This window comes from Podarcis gaigeae (assembly GCF_964106915.1).
Source record: "Podarcis gaigeae genome assembly, chromosome: 12".
NCBI classification, from domain to species: Eukaryota; Metazoa; Chordata; class Lepidosauria; order Squamata; family Lacertidae; genus Podarcis; species Podarcis gaigeae.
This window is the reverse complement of record NC_139688.1, coordinates 1805774-1825131: the sequence shown is the minus strand read 5'-3', so window position 1 is coordinate 1825131 and position 19358 is coordinate 1805774. Positions and strand designations below refer to the sequence as shown.

General features: G+C 46.0%; 3 protein-coding genes across 6 annotated transcripts in view; all 3 read left to right on the top strand.

The window, feature by feature from the left end:
• The window catches only part of LOC310827680 (uncharacterized protein), a 919426-nt gene that overhangs the window by 764360 nt on the left and 135708 nt on the right, over positions 1–19358 (top strand). The window lies entirely within an intron of this gene.
• Positions 190–7362, top strand: LOC310827753 (zinc finger protein 213-like). The gene is made up of 7 exons (XM_083704154.1): positions 190–294; positions 2002–2505; positions 2779–2860; positions 3110–3192; positions 3852–4032; positions 4861–4965; positions 5876–7362. Exons 1-7 carry the CDS (start codon positions 199–201, stop codon positions 6595–6597), a joined length of 1773 nt encoding a protein of 590 aa, XP_083560280.1. The 5' UTR covers positions 190–198; the 3' UTR covers positions 6598–7362.
• Positions 11577–19145, top strand: LOC310827778 (uncharacterized protein). 4 transcript variants are annotated; one of them, XM_083704216.1, is made up of 7 exons: positions 11577–11736; positions 12581–12666; positions 12922–13340; positions 13786–13855; positions 14125–14207; positions 15143–15269; positions 17472–19145. In XM_083704216.1, exons 3-7 carry the CDS (start codon positions 12927–12929, stop codon positions 18371–18373), a joined length of 1596 nt encoding a protein of 531 aa, XP_083560342.1. In that variant the 5' UTR covers positions 11577–11736; positions 12581–12666; positions 12922–12926; the 3' UTR covers positions 18374–19145. The 4 variants fall into 4 exon arrangements, with proteins under 4 accessions (XP_083560342.1, XP_083560344.1, XP_083560341.1 ...); XM_083704218.1 differs by having other exon boundaries at positions 11583–11708; positions 12581–12660; positions 12916–13340; XM_083704215.1 differs by having other exon boundaries at positions 11583–11708.

Below are 19358 nucleotides of genomic sequence, written 5' to 3'. Positions count from 1 at the left end.
GCGTCACATTCTATCCTCAGTGCCTCTCCTAAGATGGCGCCTTTGATACCTGCCCTAACGCTCCCTTCCTCCCTTTTCCAGCATGACGGAGCCCTCCCTTCCGCCCTGTTCCAAAATGGCGCCTTTGGTGTTTTGGCGCGCCCCGCCGCATCTCCCACCGCCTCGAGGACCGGAAATAACGCGACGGAAGGGCGGGGCATGCAAAAGTCCTTCCTGCCAATCACTTCCTGCACTGAGAGGGAAGGGAACCGGGAATCTGTCTTCCTCTCTCTCGACGGCGCCTTCTGGGACCTGGTTAGTCTCTTCTGCCGTAGGGCAAAGTGGGGAGAATTCAGGGTCCCGGGATGCAGGGGGAGGGTGCGTGGGGGGACCCACCTCTCGGGTGGGGATGCGTCCTGGGGTCCCCCCTCGGTCCCCCCCCGCCCTCTGCTCCTTCCTGTGGCTGGGGGGCATAATAATAATAATAATAATAATAATAATAATAATAATAATAATAATAATAATTTATTATGCATGTCCCGCCCATCTGGCTGAGTTTCCCCAGCCACTCTGGGCAACTTCCAATCGAGTGTTAAAAACAATACAGCATTAAATATCAAAAACTTCCCTGGGGGTTAAACCACAGAGCCTCTTGGGCTTGCCGATCAGAAGGTCGGTGGTTCGAATCCCCGCGATGACGGGGTGAGCCCTCTTTGCTCGGTCCCAGTTCCTGCCAACGTAGCAGTTCGAAAGCACGTCAAAGTGCAAGTAGATAAATAGGTACCACTCTGGTGGGAAGGAAAACGGCGTTTCCGTGCGCTGCTCTGGTTCGCCAGAAACGGCTTAGTCATGCTGGCCACATGACCCGGAAGCTGTACGCCAGCTCCCTCGGCCAATAAAGCGAGATGAGCGCTGCAACTTCAGAGTCGGACATGACTGGACCTAATGGTCAGGGGTCCCTTTACCTTTAAACAGGGCTGCTTTCAGATGTCTTTTAAAGATAGGATAGCTGCTTATTTCCTTCACATCTGAAGGGAGAGCGTTCCACAGGGCGGGCACCACCACCGAGAAGGCCCTCTGCCTGGTTCCTTGTAACTTGGCTTCTCTCAGTGAGGGAACCATCAGAAGGCCCTCGGCGCTGGACCTCAGTGTCCGGGCTGAACTATGGGGGAGCTGATGGGTCTCAAGTCTACAGTGATGCAAAGATGGGGTTCAGCATGCTGAGTGGACAAGACCGAGAGGGGGTCCAAAGGTCAAGTGGGGGGCAGATGGGCCTCCTCGACCCAGAAAGGGAACCCAGCTAGGTGAAGTGAAACTCTGATCCTGAACCTCCTTCAGGAGAAGAAAAGCCTGAGGAGTAAACCTTCCACAAACCCAGAGTGGATTCCCTAAGGTGGTTGGGTGACACTTTGTACGCCTCCTTCCAGCACCTTCTGCAGTCACTTTGGTGCTGCTCACAAAGCAAATTGACTTCACCCCCAGAGGTGCACTCCATTGTTAATTCTTCAATTTGACATTTAAATTTAGATCAACCAGGTGAAGCAAAATGCCGATGGGGTGTTTGTGCTTACCTACGCCAAAATCTCAAGGGCTTTATTTTCCCCACACTTGATGCTTTATGTTATTGCTGCTGCTGCTGTTGTTGTTATTAATATTATTAGAATTATACAATCGTAGAATTGTAAAGTTGGAAGGGATGCCAAGGGCTGTCTAATCTAAGGTTACCAGACATCCCCGTTTCCCAGGGACAGTCCCCAGATTTACAAATCAGTCCTCTGACAAAATCCATCTATTTAGTAGGAAGTTGAAAAGTGTCCCTGGATTCACTGAAAAAAATCTGGTAACCTTAGTCTAGTCCACCCTTTTCGGTGCAGAATCCAACTACTACTACACTGATTACCCAAGGCAGATTAAAATTCAGTATTAATAAGAATTAAACCAAGACTCATCCACGCCTGCCCAAGGAACATTTTTCTTCTCCTGACAGTGTGTCAATCTTACAACAATGTATTTGTTTTGTAGTATTTTCTAGCACCTCTAATTTGGACAGATAGGACTCGGCAGAAGACTACAGGTTACTTCCAGTCTCTTGGGGGCTTCCTGAGAGCCCAGATGGATGAGCAATACTCAGCTGGCCCTGGAGCAGGAAGAGGCCATGTCATCAAAACCGAGAGCAGTGGGGGATTCTGGGAAAACTCTGTGAAGAAGATCCTGGGAGAGGAGGACATTGTCCGCTCAGATGTGCAGAGCCAGCAGCTCAGGCAGTTCTGCTACCAGGAGGCCAAAGGACCCCGAGAGGTTTGCAGCCGACTCTACTGCCTTTTCCATCAGTGGTTGAAGCCAGAACGGCGTACGAAAGCTGAGATGCTGGACCTGGTGATCTTGGAGCAGTTCCTGGCTGTCCTTCCACCAGAGATGGAGAGCTGGGTGCGGGAATGTGGAGCGGAGACCAGTTCCCAGGCGGTGGCCCTGGCCGAAGGATTCCTCCTGAGTCAGGCAGAGGAGAGGAAGCAGGCAGAGCAGCAGGTGAGAGAAACTTTCCTCTGGATACTCCCAGGGTCTTCCATCATGAGGGAGAGGACCCCCAAATTCTCAGCTAATGGCTCTTCATTTTTGGAAAGCGTTCAAGGAATGAGATCTGATACCCCTAAATTGTTTGCTTCTGCCATTCCTTTTCTAACCCTTCTCCTCATTCTCTGTTTGGAATCCTTGTTGAGGTTCCTGCTTTGCAGGGGGTTGGACACGATGGCCCTTGGAATCCCTTCCAACTCTTAACATTCTATGATTCTTTTATTTCAGGGAAAGGATCTCTTTGCAGAAATGGGCCGGTATTCCTCTGAGGCAGAGAGAACTCCATTGGACATCAAAGAGAGGCCACAGGGTATGGAGGATTGAGTTGTTTTTCTGTTTGGTCACATTCCGTGAATCCTGAAACTCATCCAGGGGTTCCTTGAATCTTCTTGGGGGAAAGCCCCAAGGAAGGGAAGACGCTAAAATACGAAATGGGTACAAATGTCCAAATGCACTCTGCGGGTGAGTTTCTAAGGCCCATCTGTCGTTAGAGCTTCATTGCTTCACCTCTGAGAGAAGCATGCACACCTGGCTTCACACTTACCTTTGTCTCTTGCAGGTGACGGGAGGATGTTGGCAAGACCTTCTCATTCATCTCTTCATGGGGGTGGAGGGGAAGCTGCCGCTGTGGAACCAGATCAGGTAGCAGGAATGAGCATATTGTGGAAAGAGGCTGATGGGTGGGATAGTCAGGGTGCCTCTGGGCCCAAGCAAATCTCACTCTTCCTCCACTTTGTTTCTGGCCAAGCTGCCCTGAACAAAGACCAGATAGGCTTTTCTAGAAGGTCAGGGTGCTGAAAATAAGGAACAGCCGCCTTGCCTCAACTAGCCTTACTGTTGCTTGCATTATTTCTCGGTCACCATTTTCTTTCTTTATTGTTGAATACTATAATAGGCTTCTAAGCAGTTGAGAAACCATAAAAACAGTAGCCAGGATTCACCTTCGGGGCTTTCCTAGGTCGCCTTTTTCTTCCCATTTGCCCCCTGAAGAACAGCACACAGAGAGAGTACAGAGAGGATCCTCCCCCCCCCCCCCCCCGGCAAATTGGAACACTTGTGCCAAGAGAATTATTTGAGGGACACCATGTTCAGTTCCATCCATTTACAACAAAATTAATACGCATCATTGAAAGACACAATAGAAGAATTCATTTAAAATATAAAAATAATAATCCATAACTAAAATGTGCAGCAAATCAATTCCTTTAAAACAACACAGCCATTAACAGGCAGAAAACACCAGCTCAATGTCTAGTCGATCATCTTTACGCTATATGAGGACATTTCCCTTTTTCTTTTAGGGTTCAGTGCGCTTTGAAGATATCACTGTTCCTTTCACAGATGAGGAGTGGGCGTTGCTGGATCCCGACCAGAGAGCTCTGCATAAGGAAGTCATGGAGCAGAATCGTGAGATGATGGACTTGTCAGGATTTCGGTCCCTACGAGCTGCACGAGCTGCCAGGAAGCAGCAAAAGCTAAAAGGTGGTTGTTTACATCAGGTGTAGCTGACCTGGGGAAAGGAAGTCTGAGCCAGTTCTCAGACTGTCCTCAGTGTAACCCGGGCGGAGTTACACTTCTTTCTTCCGCTCCTGGACTGGAGCAGTGTTGAGTCGGAGAACTCTAAGCTGGACTGCTCAGGACGTGCAGTCGTGTGTATTTTCTATGCAGTTTTAATAAAGTAGATGAAGTCTACGAACTGCCTTTTCTTCTGATGTTTGCTCAGGAGAAATTGGTGTGCTTTTCTCATAAGAGACAAGTTGCCTAATTATCGGCCTCTCTGGACTAAAGGAGGATTCCTGGATGGTAGCCAGAGAGTGACCACCGGACTAATCGCCCCGGAGTGCTTTGGGATGCTAGCAATGCTCCTGGGCGGGTGATCTTCCAACAGGACTTTCTTGGTAAAGCTCCCCCTTGAATCATAATACAGTCATACCTCGTGTTGCGTACGTTTGGGATAAGCACACTCACTGCCTGGAAGTGTTTCCAGAACACGCGTGACCCGGATGCGCAGAACACTTCTGCACACTTTGCGCATGCACAGAAGCGCCCAAATCGCGCTACTTCTGGGTTTTTTGTTTTTGTTTTCGTGCGTTCGCGTTACGCAGCATGATCCGGAACGGATCACATACGTAACACATGGTTCCACTGTATGTTCTGAATTGTAATATGTATATCTCTATGTGACAAACCTCTAATATTTTTATGGAGCTCAACAGTGCCACCTACAATATCTGTGACTCTTAACACCCGTACAGAACATTTTGAATAGGGAGCTATCTACTGTTTCATCTGTGACCATTCTTTCTCCAGGTAAAAGAAAAATCCTTCCTAAGGTGCCACTGGAAGGAGTTTTTTATTTTGTTTCGCCTACGGCAGACCAACACGGCTACCTACCTGTAACTATTCTTCCTCCAGGTATTATTACTACTATTGTTATTATTCTTTTTATTTCAGATTAAAAAAACCTCAAAGCAGTTTACAAACTATGTTAAAAGTCAAATAAAACAATCCAGAATAAAACAGTACATAAGAAAGTCAGCCTAGTCTGAACTGCCAAGGCCTTTCCAAACGTAGACTTTAGACTTGTTAGTTTCTCCAGTAGTTTCTCCTAGGCTCTTTTGATGTTGCATCTCTCCATTTTTTGTGGACCAATGAGGCTACTGACCTTGGAGATGAAGCGGATTCGATGATAGGACCAAGTAAAATCTTATCTGAGAAAAGAGCCAGGTTTTCTAATTTCAGGATCTCACAAATATCATCCTTGATGCCAGTCAACAAAGCTAATGAACCCTTTAGTAAGACCTCACAGATAACTCCCTTCAGTTCTTCCCTTATGAAAAGCACTCGTTGTTAGCATTTCACCCCTCCCTTCTGGGAGAATCGTATGATCTGGTGGTCAGAGAGAAGGGGGAGGGAACTGTGTCTTTAATCTTCCTTTTCCTGACTCTGAGCCTCGTGTTTAGGGAGTGTGATTTCATCTCTGCTGTAGATAAGATGTGTGAGTAAGAAGCTATACCACACAGTCTGTATATTTTGTAAATAATTCTGTAGCTTATAGAAATCAAGAAGAACTGCTTCAAAACCCTTGCAGCCCCATCTACGTTTATTGAACCTCTGACGGTCGTGCTCATAACGCACAGTTGTGAGTCCAGGTTTCCAGATTATGCTGAAGGTGTTCCTGTCTTCCTGCGTAGCTCAGTCAGGGTGCATAGCGGGTTCCAGACGTGGACAAATCCTGGCATCAATCCACACTCATTAGCATTGTTCAAGCATTGAGGGCTAAATTTCCTCCTGAGGCTCTGATCTGTTTTTCTCTTTGTTGCAGGTGGTGATCAATTAGAAATGAAAAACAAGGGAGAAACCGGGGAGAAACTATATCGGTGTTTGGAATGTGGAAGGAGATTCAGTCAGGAATCCCAACTCATGTCCCATCAAAGAATCCACACTGGGCGCAAACCCTATCAGTGCTTGGAATGCGGAAATACCTATAGTCACAGAAGCACTCTCATTGCCCATCAAAGAATTCATACAGGGCAGAAGCCTTATCGGTGCTGGGACTGTGGAAAGGGTTTCAATCAGAGGGCCAATCTCGTGGCACATCGAAGACTTCATACTGGGGAGAAACCCTATCACTGCCAGGACTGTGGGAAGTGTTTCAGTCAGAGGAACAGTCTCGTGGTACACCGAAGAACTCATACTGGGGAGAAATCCTATCAGTGCTTGGAATGTGGAAAGTGCTTCAGTCACAGCTTCACTCTCACTTGCCATCAAAAAACTCATACTGGGGAGAAATCCTATCAGTGCTTGGAATGTGGAAGGAGCTTCAGTCAGAAGTCCGGTCTCACTTCCCATCAAAGAACCCATACTGGGGAGAAACCCTATCAGTGCTTGGAATGTGGGATGAGGTTCAATCGGAAGGGCAGTCTCACTGCCCATCAAAGAATTCATACTGGGGAGAAACCGTATCAGTGCTTGGAATGTGGAAAGAGCTTCAGTCAGAACTCCACTCTCATTACCCATCAAAGAAGTCATTGTGGGAAAAACTAACAATGATTGGAATATGTACTGAGCTTCAGTCAGAGCTCCTCTCTCTCTTCCCATGAAATAATTTACACGGGGGGGAAACCTTGTCAGATCTTCAAATACAGAAAGAATTCCACAATCTCACTGCCCACCAGTGAACTCACAATCAGGAGAAGCCATAGCCATGGCTGTGTACAGAACTAAATTTTAGGGGACTTTACTTAATAGGTAGATGAGGATTGCAACCGTGTTTTTGATCTTTGGGGACCCAGCACAGAAGTCGACCGTGTCTTTAAGGACCATGGAGTATGGGTATGCCAATAATAAGGGCAATAAAAGCAATTTATAAGAATCAGATGGCAAATTTGACTATAAATAATGAGTTGACTGAATATTTTCCAATCCAAAAGGGGACTAGGCAGGGATGCCCTCTCTCCCCTTCATTCTTTATACTTACCTTGGAGGTTTTGAATGAGGTAATAAGGGAGGGATGGAATAAAATTAGGAAGAAACTCATATAAACTTAGAGCCTTCGCTGATGACAAGCTGATAATGGTAGAGGAACCAGTAGATAGTATACAAGAATTAATGGCAAGGATAGACAATTTTGGGAGAGTGGTGGGGCTCAAAGTAAACAAAGAAAAAACTAAGGTCATGGTTAAAAATTTGGGTGAACGGGGAAAAAATAATACAAGAGAGGAATGGTCTTCAAATTGTAAAAAAAGCAAAATATCTTGGAATTCAAATAACAATGAAAAATATTGAATTATTTGAAGAGAATTACAATAACATTTGGAAAGGAATAAAAAGCAATTGGACATTTGGCAAAGATTAAAATTATCACTTTGGGGCAGGGTTTCTAGGATAAAAATTACTGTATTACCGAAATTGTTATTTTTATTCCAAATGCTCCCAATAATCAGTAATTACCAGATATTTGAAGGATGGAGGAAGGATATTACACAGTTTGTTTGGCAAGGAAAGAAGCCAAGGATAAAGTATAAAATATTAACAGATTCCAAAGAAGGGGGGGGGGGAGTTTGGATTACCTAATTTGAAACTTTATTTAATTTTGCGGCCAGTTTCGGGTGGGTTAAAGATTGGATTTTGCTGAGGAATGTGGAGATCTTAGATATTGAGGGGTGGAACAAGCAATTTGGTTGGCACTTATATTTGACATATGGTAAAGTGTTAAATAATAAAGATTTCTTAAATTGTGTAATAAGAATGCCCACATATAAAGTTTGGGAAAGTCATTGTTGGTTACTTGAACCAAAAACACCCTGGTGGGTTTCACCATCAGAGGTGATAGGAATTAAAAAATTGAACACTGGAAAGGTCTGGCCCACCTACCATGAGTTAGTAACAAAAGAACAAGGTATTTTAAAATTAAGAGCATATGAAGAAATTAAAGAGCATTGCAGTAGTTGGCTCCATTATCATCAGATAGCAAATTTGTTTAAAGAGGATAAAAACAGGGTTTTGAACAGGGGATCTCAGAGTTACAAAAGGAATTATTACAATCGGATAAAAAGATAATATCAAGAATGTACAATTTATTATGGGAGTGGGATCTAAAAGATGAAGTCATAAAGGAATCAACAATAAAATGGGCGCATGACCTGGGCAAAATAATATGCCTAGAAAACTGGGAAAGATTATGGACCCAAGATATAAACTTTACCGCTTGCTACCTGATAAGAGAAAATATGAAAATGTGCCACCGATGGTATGATACACCAGTGAAACAGGCCAAAATATATAAAAATTATTCAAGCAAATGTTGGAGATGCAATGCAGAAGTGGGAACCCTAATTCACATGGGGTGTAGGCTAATAAAACAGTTTTGGATAAGGATTCATGAAGAATTGGGGGGAGGGGGGAATTAAGATTACAATTCATAAAAAATCAGAAGCATATTTATTGGGACTACTAACAGCTGATATTCCTAAAAACAAGAAGAATATATTCTTATATGGAACAACGACAGCAAGATTATTGGTTGCAAAAAACTGGAAAACAATAGTACCAGAGCTATCTGAACGGAGATCCAAAATTTGTGAATTCATGAGCATGGCAAAATTAACAGTGTCAGTGAGAGGAGGCTTCACTCAGAAGGTCAATAAAGAATGGGAATGTGTTGAAACATATATGGAAAGGGTTGGAAAGGTAAGTAATTATTAGCAAATAAATATTATTAGTAAAAAAAAATAACTCGCAATGTAAATGAATAAAAATAAGAAAAAATAGTTTATTAAAGGAACTTAAATGGAACAGCAGAATAATATAAGAACAACAAGATTGCATATAGGTGAGGGAAGTAGGGAGGAGGGGGAGGGAGAAGAAATATTAAAGATTAAAATAATATAGGATGTAGTATGGGTTTGTTTGCTGATTTGTGTGTTTATTTTTGTCTGTATGCTTTGTTATGGTTATCAATAAAGTTATTTTAAAAAATAAAAAGGACTATGGAGTACACACCCAGGGCCCAAGACTTCTTCACACTACTATGCTACTACATTAGCCAATGACCTTCTTCATGCCATGCCTGGTGGAGGGTCAAGCACGATTTGGCCCCACTGATGAGGTTACCATCTATCAGCATAGCTGTCAACCGTCCCTTATTTGGCGGGAAAGTCCCTTATGCCAGCGCTGTGTCCCACTGCTGTCCCGGATTGATGATGTCCCTTAAATTTCCTGGGTTTCAAAGGAAGCAGCTCCTCTCTCTCCCTCCCTGCCGGCCAGGGAGGAGGGGGGCTCCAACTGTGTTGCTTGGCTGCCCGGTCCTCCCCTCTCCAGCCTTGGCCCCCGGGAGCCCCTCCCCGCCAGGACTGTCGGGAGCCTCGGGCCCTTCTGCCGCCATCCTCCTCGCAGCTGCTGAACTGAGCTGCTCTGCCTGGGGCCTCCCCTCTGCCTGTCGTTGCCACCACCGCTCCCACTAGGCCATACTGCGGCTGCGCCGCCAAAGGACCCAGATGAGATGGGCAACCTGGCGTGCCCTATGAATTGCTGAGGAGCCTTGAGAGGAGAGCGAGGGCAACCATAGAGAAAGCAGTTCAGAGGGAGGAGGAGGAGGGGGAGGCGTGGGCAGGTGTTCCAAGGGCTACAAGGGAAGTACCGCAAGCGCTTCTCCCATAGATTTGTAGTGGTAGACTAGCATAGATGGTCTGATCTGTGGGTTTACTTCGGGCGCTATTTCCCACCCCCCTTCCTCCCGCCCCGCCTGATGGAACTGAGAGCTGCAGATGGAGCACGAGAGAAAAGATACAGAACTGCAGCAGCATCTTCGTAACTTGGACTTCGTTTTGCGCGAAAAGTGGTTGCTGCTGTAGTTATTTAATCAGCTGGTGTCTTGAGCAGCAACCTCTGGAAATGAAGGGCTAAAAACGGTTCGAATCCCTGCGATGGGCTGAGCTCCTATTGCTCGGCCCCAGCTCCTGCCAACCTAGCAGTTTGAAAGCACATCGAAGTGCAAGTAGATAAATAGGTACCGCTCCAGCGGGAAGGTCAACAGCGTTTCTGTGCGCTGCTCTGGTTTCCCAGAAGCAGCTTAGTCCTGCTGGCCACGTGACCCGGAAGCTGTACGCCGGCTCCCTCGGCCAGTAAAGCGAGATGAGTGCCCTAACCCCAGTCGTCCGCGACTGGACCTAATGGTCAGGGGTCCCTTTACCTTTTTACAGGATGTATAAGGCATCACAGCCTGTATTAGGTATACATTCTGGGCACTTGGGATTTGCTACCTCTGCTCCTTTTACCGATAGCCAGACCAGTCTTTCAAATGAGCATAAAAAGGTTTACTTATAAGAATCTTGTGTCCTTCAAAGCAGTGTAAAGGTAAAGGGACCCCTGACCATTAGGTCCAGTCGTGTCCGACTCTGGGGTTGCGAACTTAAAAATGGAAAGCGTAATGCTGGTGGTCAACAAAAATGGTTTAAAGACTTAAGGCAAATCTTTAAAATGTAGTATAAGCAGCAACAATTGGGAAACAGTGGTCTGTGAGTGCTCCAGTTGGAGAACAGCCTTTGCCAGCGGTGTCCTGGGCTTTGAAGACACTCGAACTCAGGATGAAAGGGAGAAACGTGTTAAGAGGAAGGCACAATTGGCAAATCCACACCTCGATCAACTCCCACCAATGTCCCCACGGTGGAAGGAGGTGTGGATCCAGAACTGGCTTCTGCAGTCACTGTTAAAACAGTGTTTGTGGAAAACAATCTTACTGGGCTACGAGGGATCGCCAAAGAAGAAGTATGAATAATAAATTCTTATTATGATTATGGGGCTGCGCTTCTGGAGAGAGCCGGCTCCAGCTTTGCGCAAACAAACAAGATGAATTTTAACAGGGAGAAATGTAAAGTATTGCACCTGGGCAAAAAAAAATGAGAGGCACAAATACAAGATGGGTGACACCTGGCTTGAGAGCAGTACATGTGAAAAGGATCTAGGAGTCTTGGTTGACCACAAACTTGACATGAGCCAACAGTGTGATGCGGCAGCTAAAAAAGCCAATGCAATTCTGGGCTGCATCAATAGGAGTATAGCATCTAGATCAAGGGAAGTAATAGGGCCACTGTATTCTGCTCTGGTCAGACCTCACCTGGAGTACTGTGTCCAGTTCTGGGCACCACAGTTCAAGAAGGACACTGACAAACTGGAACGTGTCCAGAAGAGGGCAACCAAAATGGTCAAAGGCCTGATAGCCATGTTCAAATATATAAAAGGATGTCACATAGAGGAGGGAGGGAGAAAGGTTGTTTTCTGCTGCTCCAGAGAAGCGGACACGGAGCAATGGATCCAAACTACAAGAAAGAAGATTCCACCTAAACATTAGGAAGAACTTCCTGACAGTAAGAGCTGTTGGACAGTGGAATTTGCTGCCAAGGAGTGTGGTGGAGTCTCCTTCTTTGGAGGCCTTTAAGCAGAGGCTTGACAACCATATGTCAGGAGTGCTCTGATGGTGTCTCCTGCTTGGCAGGGGGTTGGAGGGTTAAAAGAAACTGAGCTGTATTCCTAGAGAGGCCGGGAGAGAAAGGGGGGCGAGGCGAGCAGGTCCTCCAGCGCAGAATTCCCCCCCCCCCCCGCGCGCCCAGTCTCTTCCTGGGAGAGGAGAGGGGCCTCGCTTTTGTCTTTGGGATCCGGTGAGTCTCGTCTCTCTTCCCCCTGAGGGTGCAATGGGGAGAAGGGGGCTGCAGGGATGCATGGGGGGTCCTGCTCAGCTCAGGAAGAGAGGGACCCCCAAGTCAGGGAGCGGAGAGTCCTACTGCCCCCAAAGCCAGAGAGAGGACGAGGAGGGCAGGAGGTCTGCAACTCTATCCATGACCCTTTGGAGAGGGGCCTTGGGGTCGGGGGGGGGGTCGGGGAGCCAGGAAACCCCAGTCAGATGGATGAGCCCAGTCTCAATATGGGGGGGGGGGGCTGGCCTGATCCTGCAGTGCTCCTCTCCTCTTCTGATGCTGAGTTCCTGCAGATGCAAGCGAACCTTCCTTTGCACTTCCCTTACAATCAAAGCTCCCCCTCCCCCATCCTCAGATAGGACAGGGGTCTAATCCAGACTCCCGACTGGCACATGTGCACTTGTTCAGACCTGCAGGCCCTACATGCTCAGAGGATCTTTTGAGATTGAACAGGAAGCCCTGTCGAGAACCTTGGCTCCCTGCACTGCAAGGGAAATGGACTGGGTGGCGCTGGGCGTCCCTGACACTGGAGGTGTCTAGACCCTGGTACAAGTTCCTCACTTGTCCATCACGGTTCGACTTCATTCCTTGACTGCAAGCACTGAAAGGCAGGAGCAGCCAGGCTGATTCATCTCACAGAAATCCCTTCAGTTGCCTTCACATTTTGCTTGGGAAGTGTCCTCCTACGTGGGCTAGAGGCTGACTTCCCTTTTTCAAATAAAAGAAAATCCAGTGTCTGGGCTGTGGTGCAGACCAGCCCTTGTTTCTAGACTCGTCTTATCTTGCTCAATGAGCCTTTTTCTTCTGCTGATCACGACAATGCATTTGCTTTGTAGGATTTCCTAGCACCTCTACTTAGGACAGACAGAACGGGGCAGAAGACCAGGGGGCTCCTTCTGATCTCTTGGGGGATTCCAGTGTGGTGTAGTGGTTAAGAGCAGTAGTCTCGTAATCTGGGGAACCGGGTTCGCGTCTCCGCTCCTCCACATGCAGCTGCTGGGTGACCTTGGGCCAGTCACACTTCTTTGAAGTCTCTCAGCCCCACTCACCTCACAGAGTGTTTGTTGTGGGGGAGGAAGGGAAAGGAGATTGTTAGCCGCTTTGAGACTCCTTAAAGGGAGTGAAAGGCGGGATATCAAATCCAAACTCTTCTTCTTCTTCTTCTTCTTCCTGACAGCCCAGATGGATGAACAAGACTCAGCTGGCCCTGAAGTGGGAAGAGGCCATGACATCCAAACTGGGAGCAGTGAGGGATTCTGGGAAAACTCTGTGCAGAAGATCCTGGGTGAGGAGGACACCCTCCGCTCAGTTGTGCAGAGCCAGCAGCTCAGGCAGTTCTGCTACCAGGAGGCCAAAGGACCTCGAGAGGTTTGCAGCCGACTCCACCACCTTTACCGTCAGTGGCTGAAGCCAGAAAGGCACACGAAAGCTGAGATGCTGGACCTGGTGATCTTGGAGCAGTTCCTGGCTGTCCTTCCACCGGAGATGGAGAGCTGGGTGAGGGAATGTGGAGCGGAGACCAGTTCCCAGGCGGTGGCCCTGGCTGAAGGATTCCTCCTGAGTCAGGCAGAGGGGAGGAAGCAGGCAGAGCAGCAGGTGAGAGAGACTTTCCTCTGGATAATCCTAAGGGGCTCCAAACAGGAGGGACAGTACAGTGGTACCTTGGGTTACAGACACTTCAGATCACAGATGCTTCAGGTTACAGACTCCACTAACCCAGAAATAGTACCTTGGGTTAAGAACTTTGCTTCAGAATGAGAACAGAAATCGTGCTCTGGCGGCACGGCAGCAGCAGGAGGCCCCATTAGCTTAAGTGGTGCTTCAGGTTAAGAACCGTTTCAAGTTAAGAACGGACCTCTGGAACGAAATATGTTCTTAACCAGAGGTACCACTGTATACCAAAATTCTTTCCTAATGGCTCATCCTTTCTGTTTTTGGAAAGCAAGCAATGAGATCTGATAGCCCTGAAGTGTTTACTTCTGCCATTCCTATTGTAATCCTTATTTTCATTCCCTGTTTTGAATCCTTGTTGCTCCTTCAGGGAAAGTTTCTGTTAGCAGAAATGCCTGAGACAGAGAGGACTCCGCTGGGCACCAGAATGAGGCTGCTGGGTAAGGAGGAAGGAGTGTTTTCTCTTTTTGGTCTCATTCTATTAATATGGAAACTAGTCTTTGGGTTTTCATCTTTGGGGTGGGTGGAGACAGTTGAGGCCAAGAGGAGGGGAGATGTATTTTTACACAAATAAAATATGAAATTGGTCCAAATGTCCAAATGTACTCATCACATAAGACTTTTTCTAATGCCTGTCTTAGAGATGCACAGCTGAACCTCCGAGAGAGGCATGCAGGAATGTCTTCCCACTTACCTTTGTGTCTTGCAGGTGACAGAATGATGCCGACAAGACCTCCTCACCCCTCTTTTCTTGGTGGTGGAGCAGAAGCAGCAGCTGTGGAACCAGATCAGGTCAGGGGAAGGAGCCTTGTGGGGAGAGGCCGAGGGGTGGGGCAGCCAGGTGCCTCTGAGCCCAAACAATTTTTTTTCCTCCTCTTGTTCTGTCAAAGCTGCCCTTAACAAAGGCTGAAATGACATTAATAATAAATAATAATAATACATTTTATTTATACCCTGGCCAGAGCCATGCTCAGGGTGGGTAACACCAGTAAAATTACGGTAAAAACATAATGGGGGGGGGGGGGCAATTTAAAATACAGGTTAAAATGCATCCTCATTTTAAAAGTAGCCCATAGATCAAAACCAAAAGGGGATGGAAACATAAGGGTCAGACTGAGTCCAAACCAAAGGCCAGGCGGAACAGCTCTGTCTTGCAGGCCCTGCGGAAAGATGTCAAGTCCTGCAGGGTCTTAGTCTCTTGTGACAGAGCGTTCCACCAAGTCGGGGCCGGTACTGACAAGGCCCTGGCCCTAGTTGAGACCAACCTGACCACCTTGTGACCTGGGACCTTCAAAATGTTGTCATTTGTGGACCTTAAGGTCCTCTGCGGGGCATACCAGGAGAGGCGGTCCCGTAGGTACGAGGGTCCTAGGCCGCATAGGGCTTTAAAGGTCAAAACCAGCACCTTAAACCTGACCCTTTACTCCACAGGGAGCCAGTGCAGTTGGTAAAGCAGTTGGTAAAGTTAGTATAATTGATTGCCATTTGTTGCCATTTTCTTCACAATGTGAAGTTCCACCCATTTAAACAGTGATTAATACCCATCATTAAAATACACGAAAAGAAATTTCCACAGAGACGTCAAAATCAGCATTCGTACTTAAAATCTGCAGCAAAACAATCCCATCCAAACAAGACAGCCATTAACAGGCACAAAATACCAGAGCAGTGTGTAGTAGATAATATTTACGCTGTCTAAGAGGAGAAAATTCCCCTTTTCCTTTTAGGACCCTTTGTCATTTGAAGATATTGCTGTTCATTTCGCAGACGAGGAGTGGGCGTTGCTGGATCCTGACCAGAGAGCTCTGCATAAGGAAGTCATGGAGGATAATTGTGGGATCTTGGCCTCTCTAAGTAAGGCTCCCTGTTGGATCACAATACAGTGGTACCTCAGTTTAAGAACAGTCCTGTTTACGAACTATTCTGTTTAAGAACTCCGCAAAACCGGAAATAGTGTCCCGGTTTGCAAACTTTACCTTGGCCTAAGAACGGATTCCCAACAGTGGAAGGGCACCGGTGGCGGGAGGCCTCATTAGGGAAAGCGCGCCTCGGTTTAAGAATAGTTTTGGTTTAAGAACGGACTTCAGGAACGGATTAAGTTTGTAAACCGAGGTACCACTGCATTTGTTTTGAAATTCCATACGTATATCTATAGGGGAAATCTGCAATATTTTGATGGAGCTGGTTGCACTCCCTGAGCAAGAGCTGGCTGTCTTGGAGGAGAAGGGGAGAAAGTGAGGGTTCTGCGATTCCCCCCCCCAAAAAAAACCTCCAGGGGAATCGAGCCTTGAAGGACACCCCACAGTGCAGAGGATCTTGAACAGGGCTGAGAAAGCTCCATAAAGGATTGGGGTGCGGGTTAAGATGGCAAAGGGAAGCTATGCTCCCTCCAGGACAGAAAGCCCCTGAAATCACCTAATCGAGTGAAAGCACCCCAGAAACAAGAGCTGGATCTGGGAGGAAGAGCCACAGGACCCCCAAAAGTACTTAAGAAAAAGGAAGCCCATCTTGAAATGGCACTACGCTGCCTGGGGGAAAACTGACTGTGGTTACTGTTGAGAAGAACAGACCTGTTTGTGGGTATGAGCGAGGTGGAAGGGGGGCAAGAAGCAAGAGGGATGAGAATGAGAGAGATGAACTTCTAAAGCCCAAAGAACTGGGAAATGGAAAGGATAAGAGGTGGAAGAGAGGATTGGAAAGGCAAGAGTGGAGCGGGGGCGGGGGGAGATAAAAAGATGGTGTATGTGTGAGAGAGAGAGAGAGAGAGAGACTGTCTCGCTGGTGGAAAATAGCGCTGAGAGGGAAAATCTGTGAAGGGGCGTAAGGGATTCTCTCTCTGAAAAAGACCACCCCAGAAAACAAAGATTTCCACTCAAGAAATTTGAGGCTAAAATTGGAGTATAAAACAGACTCCCGACAAGAGTGAATGCATGAGGGAAACGTCTTAGAGAGACTGAATAAATAGTGTGGGTGTTGAAATACGGCAAGAGCTGAATAGACTATTGGACAAATGTGGATTGTGGAACTTGAGTGGACTTTGGCTTGATTCAAATCTTCAAGGGGGCAGGTAACATTAAAACTCTCCTAAAGAAAGAATAAGCCAAAAGAAGACTATAGAATGCAAAGGAGACAAGGCTACAGGCAAGGAGAGAGGAGGACAGAGGAAATAAGAAAAGCAGATGGCTTAAGACTGAAGGGAGAAGGAAGAAAGAAGGAAGCTTTTTATCAGTTTTGTTGGGGGGGGGGGCTTAGTTTATTTTTCCCTGCTTCCCATTTCTTGATGTCCAGAATTATATTTAAGAGTTGTGATTTGTTTTGTTTTGTTTTGTTTTTGAAAGGAGGGGGGAAGGATAGAAGGAGTGGTCTCGGAGAAAGAGACCAGAGGAGTGGGCATATCGTGGCTTTTGATAATGTGTCCTAGTTTTTCTGACAAGACACCCTAGAATGCCATGGAGAGATGGACTGGAAAGTCCGAGGATAAGAGATAATGATGAATACGATATGATGCACATATGACTTGTAAAAATGCATTAAAATAAATAAATGATGGTGCTCAGCAGTGCCGCCTCCAGCATCTCTGATTCCAACACCCCTACAGCTCACCTTGAATGGAGGGGTATCTCCTGGTTTGTCTGCAAATATTCTTCCTCCATTCCTTTTAAAAAACAATGATGAAGCTGGTCTGAACTGCCCCAGCATTTTTAAATGTAGGCTTTGCAGTGGTAAGAGAAGTAATTTCTGTTGGGATTTATGCTTTCGTTTTTGCTTCTGTCTGTTTTTTGGTTGACCAAAGGGACGACTGACATTGGAAATGGAGTGGATTCCATGATTGGCCCAAATGAAACACATCCCAGAAAAGAGTCAGGATTTTCAAATCTCAGGTTCCCATAAATATGTCAATTAATTCCAGTCAATAAAGGCAGTGAACCCTGTAGTTGTACCTCACATCTAATTCCCTCCGTCTTTTCCCCTATCACAAGCGTTCATTAGCATTGTTTGATAATTAGGGGCTCCATTTCTTCCTGAGGCTCTAATTAGTTTCTCTCTTCATTGTAGGAGGGGATGAATTGGAAAGGAAGGAGGAGGAAGACCATGACAAAATCTACACAGCGGAGAATCCATATCAATATATGGAGTGTGGCGAGAGCTTCAGTCTGAGCTCCCTTTCCACTTCCCCTCAAATAAATCCCATTGGGAAGAAACACTATCAGTGCCTGGAATGCGGAAGGGGCTTCGCTCGGAACTCCCGTCTCACGGCCCATCAAAGAATTCATACAGGGGAGAAACCCTATCAGTGCTTGGACTGTGGAAAGAGATTCACTACAAGCACAAGCTTCCATCGACATCAGAGAATTCACTATGAGGATGAAGACTATCAGTGCTTGGAATGTGGAAAGAGGTTCAGATGGAAGGTCAGTCTGACTTCCCATCAAATAATTCACACAGGGGAGAATCCATATCGGTGCTTAGAGTGTGGAAAGAGCTTCAGTCAGAGGGCCCATCTCACGACCCATCAAAGAATTCATACAGGAGAGAAGCCGTATCAGTGTTTGGAATGCGGAAAGAACTTTAATACAAGGCCAAACTACTATCGACATAAAAGTATTCACCGTGAGGAGAAACCATATCAGTGCTCGGAATGTGGAAAGGGGTTCAAGTGGAAGAGTAGTCTGGCTTCCCATCAAATAATTCATACAGGGGAGAATCCTTATCAATGTTTGGAATGTGGAAAAAGTTTCAGGTGGAAGGACAGCTTCACTTGCCATCAAAGAATTCATACAGGGGAGAATCCCTATCAGTGCTTGGAATGTGGAAAGAGTTTCACTATGAAGAAAAACCTCACTTGCCATCAAAGAATTCATACAGGCAAGAAACCCTATCAGTGCTTTGGGAAGAGCTTCGGTCAGAGCTCCCATCTCAGTTCCCATCAAATAACTCACAGTGTGGAGAAACCATAGCAATTGCTGTGTAGTGATGACTGCTTGGGAGAGACTATGGAAGGTAGATTTGAAATTTACTGCATATTATACCTCGAGAGAAAACAATATGAAAACAATGTATATATACTTAACACCATATAAACTAGCAAAGATGTATAAAAATGTACATGCCAGAAATGTCAACAGGAGGAAGGGTCATTTTATAATATGTGGTGGTCCTGTGAGAAGGCAAAGTGTTTGGGGGGAATGATATATAATTAACTGAAAAGGATGTTTAAGCTGACAGTTCCTTAAAAACCTGAGATGTTTCTGCTAGGAGCAATGGGGACGGAGGTTGTGAGAAAGCTAACCAATTTATTTATGTAGCATCAACAGCAGCTAGAACTTTATATGCACAGAGGTGGAAAGAGGAGGGATTACCAACAAAGGAGGAATGGCTTCTGAAACAGAGGGATTATGCTGAAATGATGAAATTAACTGCCAAATTAAGAGGATATAATGAAGTTTCAAGGAGGATTGGAGACCATTGATGGATTATCTATTAAAGTATCACCCAGACATGAAGCTGTTAGCAGGATTTGAAATATTAATGCATAGGTGAAAGAATTAACAATCCTAGAGTTTAGAAAGTAAAAACCTATGTGCTGTGAAACAACTAATAAAATGGAGCACAAAACAAACATCAGGAAAGAGAGGTGGGACGTCAAGAAGAAAATTAATGGCGTAAAAAAATATATATAATGTTGTGAAATACTTTTGGAGATTTAATAAAAAATGCTTTTTTAAAAAACCAGTTGCTATGTAGTAATTAAATTTTAAGAGACTTTAATTAGTATTTGGGTGAGGATTGCAACGGTGTTCTTGTGCTTCGTAGCCCCAGCAGAGAAGTCAGTCTCGCCTCTCAGAGCCATGAGGTGCAAGTCTGGTGCCCAATATTTCTTCATACAACGAATCCATATCTGCAAGGTGGAAGTCATTGGCTAAGTGTTGAATGTATCAAAAT